We start from the raw sequence: 16,843 nt of genomic DNA, 5'->3' as shown, positions 1-16,843 counted from the left end.
GCAGTGCATGTTCCATTTTCGGACGATTCCACGTCAATGGAAGGTATAGGAAAATCGGCCAACGCATACAAAAACCCGCAACAAGGCGATTGCGTTCTCGGTTTTTAAGAATAAATACATTGTATTTATTATTTTCAGGGTCAAAGAGTTCACTTCCTGACCTGCGTCAGGTAATGAATTACAAAGCCGCTCGGAAAACCACTAAGCACGAAAACTAATCGCCCACCCAAGCGCCTAGAATCGGAAAAAAAAGACGCCTCAAAAAAAAACCAACGCGGACACACATGCGAATGGAACGCAATGTGAACAAGGCCACAATTGCCTAGCACAAATGCCACAGAGGAGACCTGGCATGGTTGCACGTGTAGTTATCATCAGGTATGAAACTCCATATCGTGATCGTCCCTCACACAAACACTGCTTGAGCCTCATATTATGAGGCACTCACTGTATGCGCACAGCGAAAAAAAAAACAAAAGGCAGATTTCCTCTGTGAGCAGGGAGTTGCAGTTTTTCCAGCAAGGCGTTTCCCTCAGCAGACGTAGGCGCCGCAGGTGCATAAAGACTACCACCCCCACACTGCAATGCGGCTCAACCAACATTAGTGATGGGATGCATGCCCAAAGGCACCGCCTAACAGTCTTGATGCGCCTCTCACAAGCCCAGGAGCCGCCGACTGCCCATTTACGGCTGCTGACATCAGCTATGGGGGAGCAGGGCGGGGAAGAGTGGAGGTAGAATGACGCCACCGGGCGGTTCCACACACGATAGGAGGAGTTTGGGGAGTGGTGGGCGGTCCCATGAGGCACGATGGGAAGTTCGGATCTTTTCAATGATCCGGATGATTCGAATCGGATCATTGAAGAGATCCGGATCTTTGATCCGAATCTCGGATCATTTTACTACCGGAAGCATTCGGGGGTGAAATGAACAGCAGGACAGGTCTGTGGACAGGAGAAGGGGAGGGGGGTGGACACACAGAAGGGGAGAAGAATGGACAGAGGGCAGGGAGTGGACAGAGAAGGGAGGAGGGACGAGCAGAGAGCAGAAATGTTTGCACGTAATACCCACATGCTGCAATCATATACTTTATGTCATATATTTCACCTATATGTTCATCTGTACACTTTGAAAGAAAAGGTCGCACAGTGAAAGAAAGCATTCCCAGAAGATAAGTGCAGCTGTTTAGTGCCGAGTGCAGGAGGATTATATTGCCTTTCAATCACACTGTCTGCAAAGTTACTGAGCTGTGCTGAGCCAAAAGCTTCCAATGTGTTCACTGTGCAGCACTACGGAACAGCCAGCCTATAATGGGCAGCACATTGCAGCCAGTATGTGTGCTCTACACATATCTGGCAGTGGCACCCATGTCCACTCTCTCCCATCTACCTGTCTCCCTGCAAGGCTGCCTCCCATCCAACAGAGCGATCCCTGCTTCCAGGACCCCGCTGCCCGCTGAGAGGGGGCGTGTCGCTCCTGGCCCCGCCCCTTTTGCGATTCGAATCGTTCATTTTGATGATTCGGATGATCGACTCATAAAATAGATTCGGATCAAAGATCCGAATCGTTCATGATCCGGACAACACTAGCAGACAGCAGGGAGTCACCGGCGAGTGAGGAGTTAGACCGTTATCCAGGCTCCGCAGTACCAGCAGCACGCAGACACGAGAGCCAGCAGCAGTGGAGCAGCCAGGCAGCTCCCTCACAGCACAAATCAGGGCGTAGCTCTCCCCGCCCAGGTGCCGCTCTCTCCTGTGCACAGTGCCAGCCGCACCGAGTCCTCCTTGCCTGCCGCCGAGTCACTCGCCAAAGCTATACAAGATGGTGGACCGCGAGCAGCTGGTGCAGAAAGCCCGACTGGCTGAACAAGCCGAGAGATACGATGACATGGCCGCTGCTATGAAAGCAGTAAGTGCGGCATGGAGAGTGATGGGTGGGCGCTGCGTCTGGTGAATTACTTTATGGCTGTCTTCCTATGTGATTAGCGGCACTATGGTGACTTTTTTTTCGCCCATAGCGTCGTATAGCCGCTATCATTGCCATGCCTATGAATGATTGCTCCTGAATGAAGCTGCTATGAATGGTTCGAGTTAGAGTGCTGTGGGGAGTCCGTGTCCTGCTGTTACTATCCGAGATCTGTAAGCAGCTTGCTGCGGTTACTAAGGGGATCTGGGTGCCATTCCCCCCCGGGGTACATGTGGCCTCTCCAGTTTAGGGTGGGGGCTGAGGCGTGACTGGGGGAGGGAGACTGGTTTGTGTAATGTGTAGGGTCACAGATGTACACTGCAGATACCACGCTCCTCCGATTTTTTTACATGCACGCCCATCCTCCGCTCCCATGGTTTGCTGGGGCACTAGATTCTTTCTGGTGAAAGGTTCTGCCATACATGAACGTGCTTGCCATTCTAATACCACTACAGTAGTAATAAGCCGTTTTGCTGCTGAATGTCCAAATGATTAGCGTTGATTGCACCAGCCATCTAGACTAGTAGGGTTCTTAGTATGAAATGTACCTGGTAAAATTCCTTTCCCTGCCCAGCTGCTGGTACTCCTCACACCCTTTCTTCCTCTTGATTTTAAAGAGCCAGCTTGCTAGCTGAAAAATTCATTTTTTCCACTCTCTAGTATTACCCATGTTACTTGCTGTCTATTAAAGGGGAAAACATGGCCATCCTCATCCTTTTGAGACAAAGCAATGGTGGGAGGCAGTACCAGCCCTTTCCAGAAGATTCTGCATTTGTCATATTGCAGAGAAGAGGCTGGACTGTCTGGAGGAGGGAGGGGAATCAGAAAAGAGGCAATTTGTTTAAATTAATTGGGAAAACTTGATTTTAGTTGCAGGTGCATTTGTTTTTTCATACTCTTAGCGCATATCATGTAGCCAAGTCAAATGGTGGTTGGGTTCTGAACAGAATTATGTACAGCTGTGTAGTGACATGCTGGGTGACACATTAGCACTGAATTTGTTGGAATGATTAGTTTGGTCTTTTGAAAATGGTTAAAATATTTATATGTGTATACCCTTAGTATGTAGTACGTTTCCTCTCTAGATTTGTCATTATGCTTTTAATGGGTTTCTATTACTTAATTTTTATGACACTGATTCCTACAAGCCTTTCTAAAATGGGCGATAAACTTCTGGCAAATGGGTTGTGTATGTTGAAAGTTTTTTTTTTTTTTCCTCATAGATGGCATGTATGCAAAACGATGTCCTTTTCTGCCCTCACACAGTTCAGCTGGAAATGTTACCTCACCTATTTCCATAGCAACTAGTGATGTCATTTGGAGACAATCTGCATTGCGCCCAGGTGGTTAGTACCAGACGGCATGCATGGCAGTCATCCAACATAGTGCAGTGATAAAATACTTTTCCACTTGTTAGCTTTGATGTAATGGTATATACATTACAATTTGATGGAAGTGACTCCTCTAATCTTAACCTTTTCAGCTATATATTCCAGTGTTTCCCAAACATGACCTGAAGTCCCAGCAATTGGGACTCCAGAGTTGCTTTAAATTCTGGAAGGAGAAATGTTTTATGTTGTGCTATTGCCAATATCACTGGAAATGATGATAAAAAAAAAAATTCAGGTCTGTATAATCCTGAGTAGTAGGGTGTGCTGTTGCACTAGCCCAGGCATCAAATGCCATATTTTAAATGTCTGACAGTAATATTCATCCTGGCTACTGCTTCTACCTGTAGTGTTTGGAACACTTCTCAAGGTATCGGGAGGGTATTGCTCATTTGCATCTCGTGCTTATGTGAAAAATATTCTCAATTACTTTTTTTTAAGGAATGGTATATCTATGTCCTCTTAAGGCAGCCATACACTGGTCGATTGCCACCAGATTGACCAAGAGATTAATCCCTCTCTGATCAAATCTGATCAGAGTGGGATCTTATGCTGGGCATACACGGTACGTTTTTGTACTGCTCAATCGAGCCGCCGATGGCTCGATTGATATTTTCCAACGTGTACGATACCCCGCCGTATCGATTCCGCGCTCAATACCGCGGGCAGAATAGAATAAAATGAAAAGATAAGTCCCCGCAGGGACGAGTGGGAATCGATCAGGGGACGTGCCGGAATCGAGCCAGCGGCTCGATTTAGCGGTACAAACAAAACGGTACCGTGTATGCCCAGCATAATGGCTACCCATACACTGCACTTAGATTTTTAATCGATTTTCAGCATGAAATCGATTCAGTCTATGGAGCTGCTGCCTTGCCACCCCTACTCTCCCGGCAAGCAGCAATACATTACCTGTTCCACCGGTGCGAGTCCCTGGGTCCGTGCTGTCCCTTTCTCCGGCTGGCCTTCTTTATATTCGCTTCCTGTCCCATCCTGTGAGAAGGGAAAGTTCAAGCAATAGAGCACCCTTTACTGTTAAAACTTTCGCTGGTGAGACTATTGCTGCGTTAACAGTTTTCACATCTAATTATGCGCAACCTGCCGGCGATAGAGCCAAGTTTTAGGCCTGGACAGATTGACGGAATCAATTGATTTCGGATGGAAATTGGTCAAACGGTCCGTGTTTGCATAATCTATTTTACAGCAGATTTGATTAGTGATCGAATCTGCTGTCGGCGGGAAATCAAGTAATTATATAAGCACCTTAAAGTGAACTTAAAGTCAAAGGAAAAAAACGAGATTTACTCACCTGGGGCTTCCCTCAGCCACCTGCAGCCGATCGGTGCCCCGCTCTGACGCTCCAGGACCCGCCGGCGAACACTTCCGGTTTGGCTGTCACCGGCCGACAGGCATGGGAACGCGAGTGATTCTTCGCGTTCCCAGCCTGTATACACTGTATACACCGTAGCTGTGCCAGCTTCAAATCAGGGGTCCTTAGTGAGCAGCGTGGACCTATAGAGCCGTACAGCGCTGTCCTTCGCTGTACGCGCACGGCGGCTGCAGCCTGCAAAGAGCTCGAGTCGGAATTTGGCAGTTACAAGTTGGGATAAACCCATCTGAGCGGACCAGAGGGGAGAGAGATATAACGGCAACATGGAGAGCGGTTACAGTGCCTCCTATCACACAATGGTTTATGCTGAATCGGCGTCAGATAGGTAAATCTTCCCGACGTGACTCCTTAGCTATATATATGTACTATCAGTGTACGAAATATTTTTCATCAGCCATAATACTTATCATTAACATTGCTACACATACAAATCTTCATGTTAAAGGGACTTAAAATGAAGAATTTAACCATAGTGCCCCTTTAATAACTCTTCTGAGCTGTTTTACAGTTATCACCATGGTGATATAATTGTGATAACTGTAAAACAGCTCAGAAGAGTTATTAAAGACAGGAGTTAAGATTAGTGAATTGAGGCCAATGTATTGGAAATTCTCATGTTTTCGTATGCAAATTTTACTGCAAAGACCCATCTCAGAGCATTATCTGGTCAGAGAGGGACCCATCTCAGAGCATTATCTGGTCAGAGAGGGACCAATCTCAGAGCACTATCTGGTCAGAGAGGGACCAATCTCAGAGCACTATCTGGTCAGAGAGGGACCCATCTCAGAGCACTATCTGGTCAGAGAGGGACCCATCTCGGAGCACTATCTGGTCAGAGAGGGACCCATCTCGGAGCACTATCTGGTCAGAGAGGGACCCATCTCGGAGCACTATCTGGTCAGAGAGGGACCCATCTCGGAGCACTATCTGGTCAGAGAGGGACCCATCTCGGAGCACTATCTGGTCAGAGAGGGACCCATCTCGGAGCACTATCTGGTCAGAGAGGGACCCATCTCGGAGCACTATCTGGTCAGAGAGGGACCCATCTCGGAGCACTATCTGGTCAGAGAGGGACCCATCTCGGAGCACTATCTGGTCAGAGAGGGACCCATCTCGGAGCACTATCTGGTCAGAGAGGGACCCATCTCGGAGCACTATCTGGTCAGAGAGGGACCCATCTCGGAGCACTATCTGGTCAGAGAGGGACCCATCTCGGAGCACTATCTGGTCAGAGAGGGACCCATCTCGGAGCACTATCTGGTCAGAGAGGGAAGGCCCATACAGACGTTGGAGTTTTCCGAACGACTGGTCGTTTGAATGTCCCGTTGTTCAGTCGTCCGCACGCCAAATCGGGCCGGGTGGATCGCTCAAACTCAGTCTTATCACTCGAACGACAGTCTGTACACGCGCCCGATTTGGCGTGCGGACGACTGAACGACGGGACGTTCAAACGACCCGTCGGTCGGAAAAATCCGACGTCTGTATGGGCCTAGACCCATCTCAGATCATTATCTGATCAGAGAGGGATCTCTGATTGAATCCCTCTTCACACTGTACAAAAATTTAAATAAATTTCATTCTGAAATTACTGAGCAATTGGTATGCACTGCCTTTCAGGTCTACCCGTCTGTAGACCCACCCCACCCTGGGCCGTGCAGAGTTTAGGGCAGCGGATCTTCTTTCCACCGCCCAGGCTTCTTCCTGTCTCCTTACTACCAGGAAGCTGTGTTCTATTACTCTAGGGGCGCTGTGTCCCATACCTTGTGTGACCACTAGAGGCCTCTAGTATTTGTCACGAAGCACAGCTCCTGGGAGGGAAGAGCCTAGGAGAAGCACAGATAGTGGAGAGAAGAACCCGGAGGAAGCACCGACAGAGTAGCTCCACTGCTGTCATTCACCCTAAATCGAATGCTGTGAGCGATGTGCTCCCGCATCGCAGACTGAGCAAAGTATTTCATCTGGTGCAGTCAACCAAACAGATTTCACCAAAAATTGTCAGTTTATTTTGATGTCTAGCTGATTCAGTCAAATGAGAGAAATGTCCGGCTATCTTCAAAAAAATAAAAAATCTATTAGTGGATGGCCACCTTCAGGCCAGGGCTGTGGAGTCGGAGCAATTTTGGGTACCTGGAGTCGGTGGTTTCATAAACTTCGGAGTTGGATGATTTTTGTGTACCAAATCAAGGGCCCTGGTAAGTATTAGACTTATGGTATCGATTATCCCGTTCGATCTAAATGATCGAATGAAAGTTAAAAATATTTTTATTTTTCGATCAAGAAATCTGAACGATTTTTGTCGTTTTTTTTTTTTTTTTTTCTTAGAAAAATCAGATCGGACATGCTGGAAAAATCTTTATTAGATCTAACGGAATAATTGAACTAAATTATCTAATCGAAAAAAATGAAATTGTACCATGTATGGCCACCTTAAAGAGACACTGAAGCGAAAAAAAAATTATGATATTATGATTTGTATGTGTAGCACAGCTAAGAAATAAAACATTAAGATCAGATACATCAGTGTAATTGTTTCTAGTACTGGAAGAGTTAAGAAACTCCAGTTGTTATCTCTATGCAAACAAGCCATTAATCTCTACGACTTTCAAAGTCGTGGAGAGGGCTGTCTTCTGACTTTTATTATCTCAACTGTAAGTGAACAGTTTTCTTTTTATCTGCCAGAGGAGAAGTCATTAGTTCACAGACTGCTCTGAAAGAATCATTTTGAATGCAGAGTGTTGTGTAATTTGCACATATTAGAGAATGATGCAATGTTAGAAAACACACTATATACCTGAAAATAAAAATATGAGAATATTTTCTTTGCTGCTAATCTTCTAGTAATTATTCATAGTACACAACCAATTCATTATATCATATATTTTTTTTTTGCTTCAGTGTCTCTTTAAGGAGCTATTTTGGGTACCTGGAGTTGGAGTCGTTTCATAAACTGAGTCGGAATATTTTTCTACTGACTCCAAATCCCTGCCATCAGGTACATAGCACACATGGCTGACAAGTGCTATTCTCATTGGTTTGATGTCCTATTTTCGCTCCTCTAAATGCAAACATCGGCAGTTGGAAAAGATGCTTAGGTAAGCAGCCTCTAACCACTTCCCTGGTCCAGCAACAGTCATAGATTTCTTGGGTCCAGTACTGTAACCAGCCTGCTGCAGCTACTATGCTCCAGCCTGATTATGCCTTCAAGCCTGTGCACCTGGCAGATAAATCTATCAGAAATGCAGACACAGGATCACTGAGAGAGGTCGGATACTACATTCTCAGCATGCTTTAACTTCTAAATTGTATATGGGCATCACAAGACCAACAGAAAATAACACAACACAGGTCAATGTAAGAGTACAGCATAGGGTGCGGTGTATATGAGGGGACACTGTAGAAGGTTCTATAAATGACACCACTATAATGGCGGTGTACTTTAAAGGACACATGAAGTGAGACTGATACGAAGGCTGCCATATTTATTTCCTTTTAAACCAGGGCTGTGACGTCTGTATGAAAATCCAATGCCTCAGTTTGAAACCTCCGACTCCTTAGCCTTAAGCTAGGTACACACGTGCCGATGTAACTTATCAATCGAGCCGCTGATGCTGATTGATAAGATCCGACAGGTCCCATCTCTCCACCACTCGATTCCCCGCGAGCGGGGAATCGAGCGGAAGATATGCAGGGACGAGCGGGAATCGAATCCGACGCATGCGCGGAAGAGGCGATCCGGCGGCTAATCGAGCACCCGGATCGCTCTGTCTATATTAGGCTTAATACTTACCAGGGCTGTGGAGTTGGTATAAAAATCAATTCAATTCAAATTTGCCTTCTTGGCATGACCAAAATATATACAAGTATTGCCAAAGCAAAGACAAGACATGGGGGTTGTCTTAAGGGGGAGGGATCGCAATGCAGTGGGTAGGCAGTCTGTAAATTTTCATATTTTGAGTTCCTCCGACTTCTCAGTTTTTGAAACCTCAGACTCTGGTACCCAAATATTGCTCTGAATTCGTACATTGCACGCAATTTCCCATTGACTTTCATTATCTCCAGAGGAAAAACATACAAAACCTAATCGTGTCTGGAAAAATGTGTATAGAAAGTCACAGGGATAAAGTTGAACCCTCTAACTGTTAAAATTCAGACAAGGTCACACTAGGCAGAATAGCCAGTGTTGCACAAAAGGTATGCGTTTTTGCCCATAATGAAAATCTATGGGGCGCATTAAAACACAAATATCTTGCACAACTTGCTGCATATTTCGCATATAATACGCACATGATGTATTTTAATGGGGATACAGAGGACTGTTTTACATGCATTTTTATTATACAATAACATTTGTAAAGTGCTTTTCTCACATAGATCTCAAAGTGCATAAGTATGTCTCAGATCGATACACTGTTACAGGCTGGACTGTTTCAGAGGAAATGTATTAATCGATGCCAGACTAAACGGGTTGCTTTTCAGTTTGGATGTTAGAGAGACTAACAATTTTTTCAGCCTTAGTTCTTCTATCCTATAAGTTCCTATGCATGTTCTAATGTGCTCTGGCTTACTGCAGCCTTTCCTAATTGCACTGTCTCTGTAATAAATCTTATCTGCTTTCCTCTGTCGGGCTAAGGCTTGAATGTGTGGAATGTGCAGGGCTGCTTGTGATTGGATAGAAGCGATACACACCCTCTGCAGGCCCCCTGCACACTCTGTATGACTCACACACTGTTTATGTGAGCAAGCTGGTTAGTTTGTTTGTAAACACTGCCTAAAACTGTTAATTACAAGCCAGGATTGCAGCAGAGAGTGGCAGAAACAGCACAGAGGGGCACAGGAGAAAATAAGGAATAGAATGGTATGCTTTTAGTGTAAGAATATTAGAGTACAGATTCTCTTTAATGCTTCTAGGGATGGAGATGTAATGATTGGGTGTGGCAGAGAATTCCAAAGTGTAGGGGCAGCATGACAGAAGACTGTCCAAAGGTTTTGAGGTGGACTCAGGGAGGTGACCAAGTTAATAGATCCTTTTGATCTAAGATTGTGGGAGGTGTGATGCATTTGCAACAAATCCTCTAAAGGGGCCCATACACTGCTCACTTTCAGCCATCGTTCGATGATCGATCAGCCAATCGATCAATTTGTGGCCGATTTCAATCCATTTTCGATCGACTTGATCTGACAGGATTGAAAATCTAGCTCGATCTGCTGCTGGCAGCTGATCGATGGCCCATAGAGTTGCATTGGATCTAAAGGGGCAATAATGCATTTAGATTGATTTTTCAACGGATTTCATTCTGAAATCTAATGGAAATCTGTTCCTAGTGTGTGGCACACATCAGATTCCTGCCAGATTCGACCTGACGGTCATCTGACAGAAATCTATCTGATTGAATCTGCTGCAACTCTATCGGTATATGGCGGAACCAAAAAAATCTAACTAACTTGTCTATATATCTTATCTAAAGTTTAGTTTACACAGCAAATCTATCTGCAAACAGCTTCAACAGTTTATGATTGATTCCTGTAATACGAGGGCAACCATGTTCTGTTTGGCACAGTACACAGCAGTAGTCTCCCCAGAAATTTTTTCCAGCTGGGTGGCATGAAAAAGTAGCTGGGTGGCATGAAAAAGTAGCTGGGTGGCATTAAAATGTAGCCGGGTGGGGTAAGATGAGAGAATGCAGGGCTGGCCCTTCTCTGCACAAGTCTGCTTGCAGCAGAGGAGGAGGTGAGCCGGTGACAGCCGGGTGGTCACCAAAACTAGCTGGGTGGAGCACCTGGCTAAAAGAGCCTGGGGAGAACACTGCACAGGTAAGCTGATAGCATCTCAGCCTCCCCTCCGCCTCTGAAATCTATGGCTAGTAACCTCCTCCTGCCCAGACTGAACTCCCATAAGCCCTTGGTACAGGACTCTGAAAATACCAAGGCTCTCTGAAGCTGTGGGTGAGGCTTGATTAGTTTATAAGGAATTAAAGTATTAAAACAAAACAAAAAAGTACTTTGCTTGAGGGATACCCTATAAACTATATGAAAGGAACACAATTATGCAATGAGTAAAAGTTTATCTCGGATCCACTTTAGAGAACCTAAGGTGGGTTCTAATAATCCTATTGGCACACAGAGGCTGAGTCTGCACATAATGCTGGAAGGCGAGTTAAAACGCACATTGCTCTGCACAGGCCTCCCGGCTACCACGAGTTCAGCTCGGGGATACCGATCCAGGCATGTTTTTCCATCCTGAGCTGAACTCGTGGTTACCGCTAAGGAGGTTAAAGGGAACCTAAACTCATGATCTGGATCTTTCCTTTTAAAATACCAGTTGCCTGGCTGCCCCGCTGATCCTGCGTCTCTAATACTTTTAGCCACAGCCCCTGAACAAGCTTGCAGATCAGGTGCTGTGACTGAAGTCAGACTGGATTAGCTGCATGCTTGCTTCATGTGTGAGATCCAGATACTACTGCAGCAAAGAGATCAGCAGGGCTGCCAAGCAACTGGTATTGTTTAAAAGGAAACCTCCATATCAGTGTCAGTTTAGGTTCCCTTTAACAGCCTTGCAGTGGCATTCTGTACTAAATGTGGGTTTTGCAGGTTTGGTTTGGAAGGCCTGTACAGAATTTATTAAGTGGACCTGAATTCAGAACTTCCTCTCTGCTCTAAAAGATACGCATCAGCATAATGACCTTTAGGCTGCTTTCACAGTGAGACGTTAAAGTCCCACGTTAGAGCAGCCTGTAACGCACAGTAATGATAAATTAATAGGCTGTTCAGTGCCCGCGTTGCGTTACATTTTAACGCTGCACGTTCTGGGAAAGTGCAGCATGCAGTACGTTATATGCGGCTTTAGCCGCGTTAGACACTGTGCACATGCTCAGTAATGTGTGGTTGTTTTTTTTAATATTTGCTGCCGGAGAGGAGGCGGGGAGAGTCTGCTAATGTAGCCAGGCACATGGCTACTTAATATTCACTGCACTTGCAGTGTTGTCTTCCTGGAGGGCCGCTGATTGGCTGGCGGGACCACGTGATGCAGAGTGGAACACTCCGCATCATGTGGTCCCGCCAGCCAATCAGCGACATGGAGACCACGTGATCAGCTCCTGATTGTATATTGTATTGTACTTGTGCATAAGTCAAGAAATTTAGGACTGACTTGTAGCATAAATGCAGGGGTGACTTTTACTAGTCAGTGCTACATTTTTCAACTTATAGCCTGTGTGTGTGTGTTTAGGGGTCACCTCTCTACTGTCCCCTGCAGTACCGAAGCATCAGCTACTTTGAACCCCCTCCCTATCTCCCACCCCTAACCAAAGTGGAGACGTGTCTCTCTAAAGCGTGAGTGAGAAGAGGAAGCTGCGCTTCTTGGTGTATGGTAACTGCTTCCGCTGCAGGGCTATTGGCTGCACTTTGGGGGGCAGGAGAGGTTAACCACTTCACCCCAAGGTGATTTTTACCTTTCAGTGCTCATCCCTTTCATTTGCCAATAGAATCACAATGAAATGATCTATATCTTATTTTTTTCACCATCAATTCGGCTTTTTGGGGTTGATATTTGTTTTCAGTAATGACTTCCTTTTCTATGCATTTTAAAGGAAATGCAAGGAAAAAATACTTTCTCCAATTTCATCCCTTATAGTTTTAATATGAACACTGCTACTGTGCATAAAACCCACACATTTTATCTGCCTATTTGTCCTGGTTATCATAACATTTTAATTATGTCCCTAGTACAAAGTATAGTGACAAAATATCATTTAGAAATGTGTTTTTTTTTTTTTTTGGTTGGATTTTTTTCAGGGCTGTGGAGTCGGGCAATTTTGGGTGCCTGGAATCGGAGTCGGAGAAAAAAATGCACCGACTCCTAATGAATTTGTAACTGTAATTAAAATAGAAAATATGATAAAATGTTCTATTTCTCAGATAATAGTCATTAAAAATAATGTGTATACATGCAGTAATAGCTGTGCTTAGTCCACAAAAATGAAATAAACCAATCAAAATCAGTTACTTGTGCTGCTTCAATAAAGCAGTCCCCGTATTTTTAAGGTCAGATATACATATCTGATTGTGACTGTATATATGTGTACACAGGAATCTCTTATATAGGTTATGGCCAAAACCAGAAATTGGTCAATTCTAGAATTGGCCGGCCGTTTCTAGAACTGGCCGATTTGACGTCAGCCAAAGTCCAAAATGCTGGGAATTTCTGACATTGGCCGGCCAGTTCTAGAAATGGCCAAAGTCAGTCGGCCAAACTGCAAATCACACAAATCCCAGAACATCCTGGGTCCAGTCCAGCACCATGAATGGCACTTGGAACTTCCTCTTTGCTACAGATACAGCATAATAATCTTTTTAAAGAAAAGCATTTCTTAGTTCTCAGCTGATACAAATCCTGCAATAAATCTGCAGTGTCTACATCCTGCTTTCATGGGAGCAGACATATTGTTAAAGGATACCACAACTGAAATGTGACATAATGAGATAGACATGGGTATGTACAGTGCCTAGCACACAGATAACTATGCTGTGTTCCTTTTTTTCTTTCTCTGCCTGAAAGAGTTAAATATCAGGTATGTAAGTGGCTGACTCAGTCCTGACTCAGACAGGAAGTGACTACAGTGTGACCCTCACTGATAAGAAATTCCCCTTTTTTACCTCTTTCTTGCTCTCAGAAGCCATTTTCTGCTAGGAAAGTGTTTTATAGTTGGAATTTCTTATCAGTGAGGGTCACACTGTAGTCACTTCCTGTCTGAGTCAGGACTGAGTCAGCCACTTACATACCTGATATTTAACTCTTTCAGGCAGAGAAAGAAAAAAAGGAACACAGCATAGTTATCTGTGTGCTAGGCACTGTACATACACATGTCTATCTCATTATGTCACATTTCAGTTGTGGTATCCTTTAACATCCTGTGCTGCTCTGCTGTGGCAGTCAGGTGACACATGAGAGATCAAATTACAATGGTGATTAGTCACAGATGAGGGTGAATTAGACAGGCTAAACTCATTAAATACATAGTGTGCATTTTGCCAAGGTTTCCTTTTGTCCAGTGCAAGAGTTTAGATCTACTTTAATGAAGCAGCCATATTTAATATCCTGTGCTTTCAAACTAGCTGCTCTGCCGCGGTAGTAAGGTGACACAGGAGGGATCAAATTACAATGGTTATTAGTCACAGATGAGGGGGAGCAGGCAGGCTAAACTCTCTGGATACATAGAGGGTGCATTTTGTAAGGGTTTCCTTCAGTCCTGTGCAAGAGTTAAGGTCCACTTTAAATTAGGTGGCTGCTCCGGTGCACTGCTCGGGAAGAGGAGAAGATAGAATGCAGAAGGCTGAGAAGGAAGGTGGCTGGGAGAGGATGCATAGGAGACAGAAAGCGGAGAAAGAAGGCTGTGGGGAGAAGATGGATAGAAGACGGAAGGCAGCGGGGGAATTGGCTGCAGCCGGCAGCATACAAGCCAGCCCCGGGTCCATACAGGAAAAGCAGAAAGCAGCTGCAGCCGGCAGCATGATAGGAAGCCCTGGGTCCTCGCTTGGGAGAGGGGGCAGACTAGGGGGAGAAAAAAATAAGCGGCAGCAGCAGGAGGGACAAATGAAGAGGAGGTAATTTGCGGTGGGGAACGGCACTTCGGGACTTGGACGGCCACATCTAGCCAGAATGTGTTCTGGCCGGCCAAAGTCCGCAAAAACGCGCCGTTTTGCACACTGGCCGGATCAGCCGGCCCCTTCGCATTCTGACCGGCCAGAACCCAAAGTGGCCAGACTTCGGGTTCTGGCCGTTATATATATATATATATATATATATATATATATATATATATATATATATATATATATATATATATATATATATATATATATATATATATATATATATATATATATATATATATATATATATATATATATATATATATATATATATATATATATATATATACATCTATGCTGTAAGAATAAAGCCTGATGTGTAGCTGTGTCACTAATAGAGATGGTCAACAAGATGGAAATTGTTCTGCATTGATGCTGATTTATGCAGATGTATGCACTCCCTTTGCTGAGGAAATCAAATAATTTGATATGTTGTTAAAATTTGGTTTGGTGACTACAAATTAAAGGGTAACTGAGACGGATGAAAAGTAAAGTTTTATACATACCTGGGGCTTCCTCCAGGTCCCTTCAGGCTAATCAGTCCCTCGCTGTCCTCCACCACCCGGATCTTCTGCTATGAGTCCTGGTAATTCAGCCAGTCAGCGCTGTCCGGCTACGTGCCGCTTCCACAGCCAGGAGCATTCTGCACCTGTGCAATAGTGCTGCGCAGGTGTGGTATGCTCTTGGCGGCGGAGTGTGTGCATGCGCACTACGCCTGACTGGCTCAAGTACCTGGACTCATAGCAGAAGATCCAGGTGGTGGAGGAGAACGACGAGAGGAATGATTATCCTGAAGGCGGCTGGAGGAAGCCCCAGGTATGTATAAAACTTTCATTTCATCTGTCTCAGGTTTACTTTGTTACACAGTAGTACTATACTCTACATATGCACTCCCCACAGAGCTGCAGGGAATCCACTGAGAATGCTGTGCACATTGAACAGAGGTGTTGTCTGTTTACAATCTCCTCATTCCCCTGCAGAGTACCTGCACATCACTCTTAGGGCTCGTTCCCACTATCGCGAATCTGCATGCGTCCAACGCATGCAGATCCGCACATGTAATGCAAGTGGATGGGCCTGTTTCCACTGTAGCGTTGTTGAGGTGCGTTTTTTTCAGCGTGAAAAAAACGCACAAAAGAGCCAACGATTTTGCCTGCGTCGGGAATCCGTGCGAATCGCCGCTAATGTATTTAATAGTAAAAACGCATGCGTTTGTTACATGCGTTTTTACCCGCGATTTCGCGTGCGATTTCGCACCTTTTTCAATTTTATTTAGCCCTGGCAGTGTCGTGGTTAATTTCGCATGGCACCCTGCCATGCGAAATCGCATGCGAAATCGCGGGTAAAAACGCATGCGGAAACTCATCCGCATGTGTTTTTACAAGCGTCGGAATGCGGCCGAAATCGCGTCGCAACAGTGGGAACGAGCCCTTACATGTACCCACACTTGCATTGCCTAGGGCCTGATAGATGTTCTTTGTTCCGGTTTGTACCTTTTTTACAAGCACTCTTACCAAGGACTAGTTTTAGTCTAAAGGGAATCAATATAGTAGTCTACTTATCCTTCTCACTTCAGTTGTCTTGTAAAATTCCTAAGCGTTGGCAGTTAAGAGATGCATTTCATGTTACATACTTTTAATCAACAAAATTGTAATATGCACATTAGGAGTCGGTGGAATCCTAAACTGAGGAGTCGGTGGATTTTTAGACCGACTCCACAGCCCTGGTTTTTTTTCAACATGCACCCGCAGGAGCCCGCACGTGCGTACGTGCGCACGCGCAGCAGCACTGTCTGACTTATAAAAACGTCCTGGAGCCATTAAGAGGCTCTTGCAGGACATTTTTATAAGTCAGCATGTCAATAAGTGGTTAATGGCTGCAATGCTTTGATGTGTGGACATTAACCCCTCCTGGTCCACAAGTGCAGCCATTAATTTTGCAGGATAGACTTATACTTAAAGGGACTCGGAGCTGTAAAATGAAAATAGATTTTTTTTCAGATTTTATACATGGGGCTTCCTCCAGCCCCATCCGCTTCCATGCCGCCGCCGTCGTCCGATGCCCGCAGCTTCGTGAACCGGGACCCATCACTGATGTCAGTTGTGGCTAGTTACGCAGGAGAAGTGCACTCTTTGTGTCTCTCTCCAGCAGCTGCTGGAGCGATACGTAGAGGGTGCACTTCTCTTACGCCAAACTGGCTCCGATTGGTGGAAGTGCAAGGGACTCTGTTCCCGAAGCTGCTGGCAGCGGATGACTGTGGTGTGGGAGCGGATGGGGCTGGAAGAAGCCCCAGGTATGTATAAAATCTTTTTAATTTTACGGCTCTGGTACACTTTTTTTAAGTAGTAAAAAAATCCACATTGGCCTCAATTCACTAAGCAGTTTAGACTAGGCTACTGATGGTTTTTAGTCTACTGATGGTTTGGTCAGCTGCATCAAAGGGGAATTCACT

The 16,843-nt window shown here is 45.1% G+C and overlaps 1 protein-coding gene across 1 annotated transcript in view; it reads left to right on the top strand.

Annotated features, from left to right (window-relative positions):
* Positions 1-1,564: 1,564 nt before the first annotated feature.
* YWHAG (tyrosine 3-monooxygenase/tryptophan 5-monooxygenase activation protein gamma) overlaps positions 1,565-16,843 on the top strand; it is a 38,101-nt gene continuing 22,822 nt past the window's right edge. Inside the window, exon 1 of the mRNA XM_068268678.1 lies at positions 1,565-1,908. Coding sequence (XP_068124779.1) covers positions 1,822-1,908 — 87 coding nt within the window. The 5' untranslated portion in view covers positions 1,565-1,821. The remainder of the gene's footprint in view (positions 1,909-16,843) is intronic.

The sequence above is a fragment of the Hyperolius riggenbachi genome, chromosome 2, assembly GCF_040937935.1.
Source record: "Hyperolius riggenbachi isolate aHypRig1 chromosome 2, aHypRig1.pri, whole genome shotgun sequence".
NCBI lineage: Eukaryota > Metazoa > Chordata > Amphibia > Anura > Hyperoliidae > Hyperolius > Hyperolius riggenbachi.
This window is presented reverse-complemented; position numbering and strand designations above follow the sequence as displayed.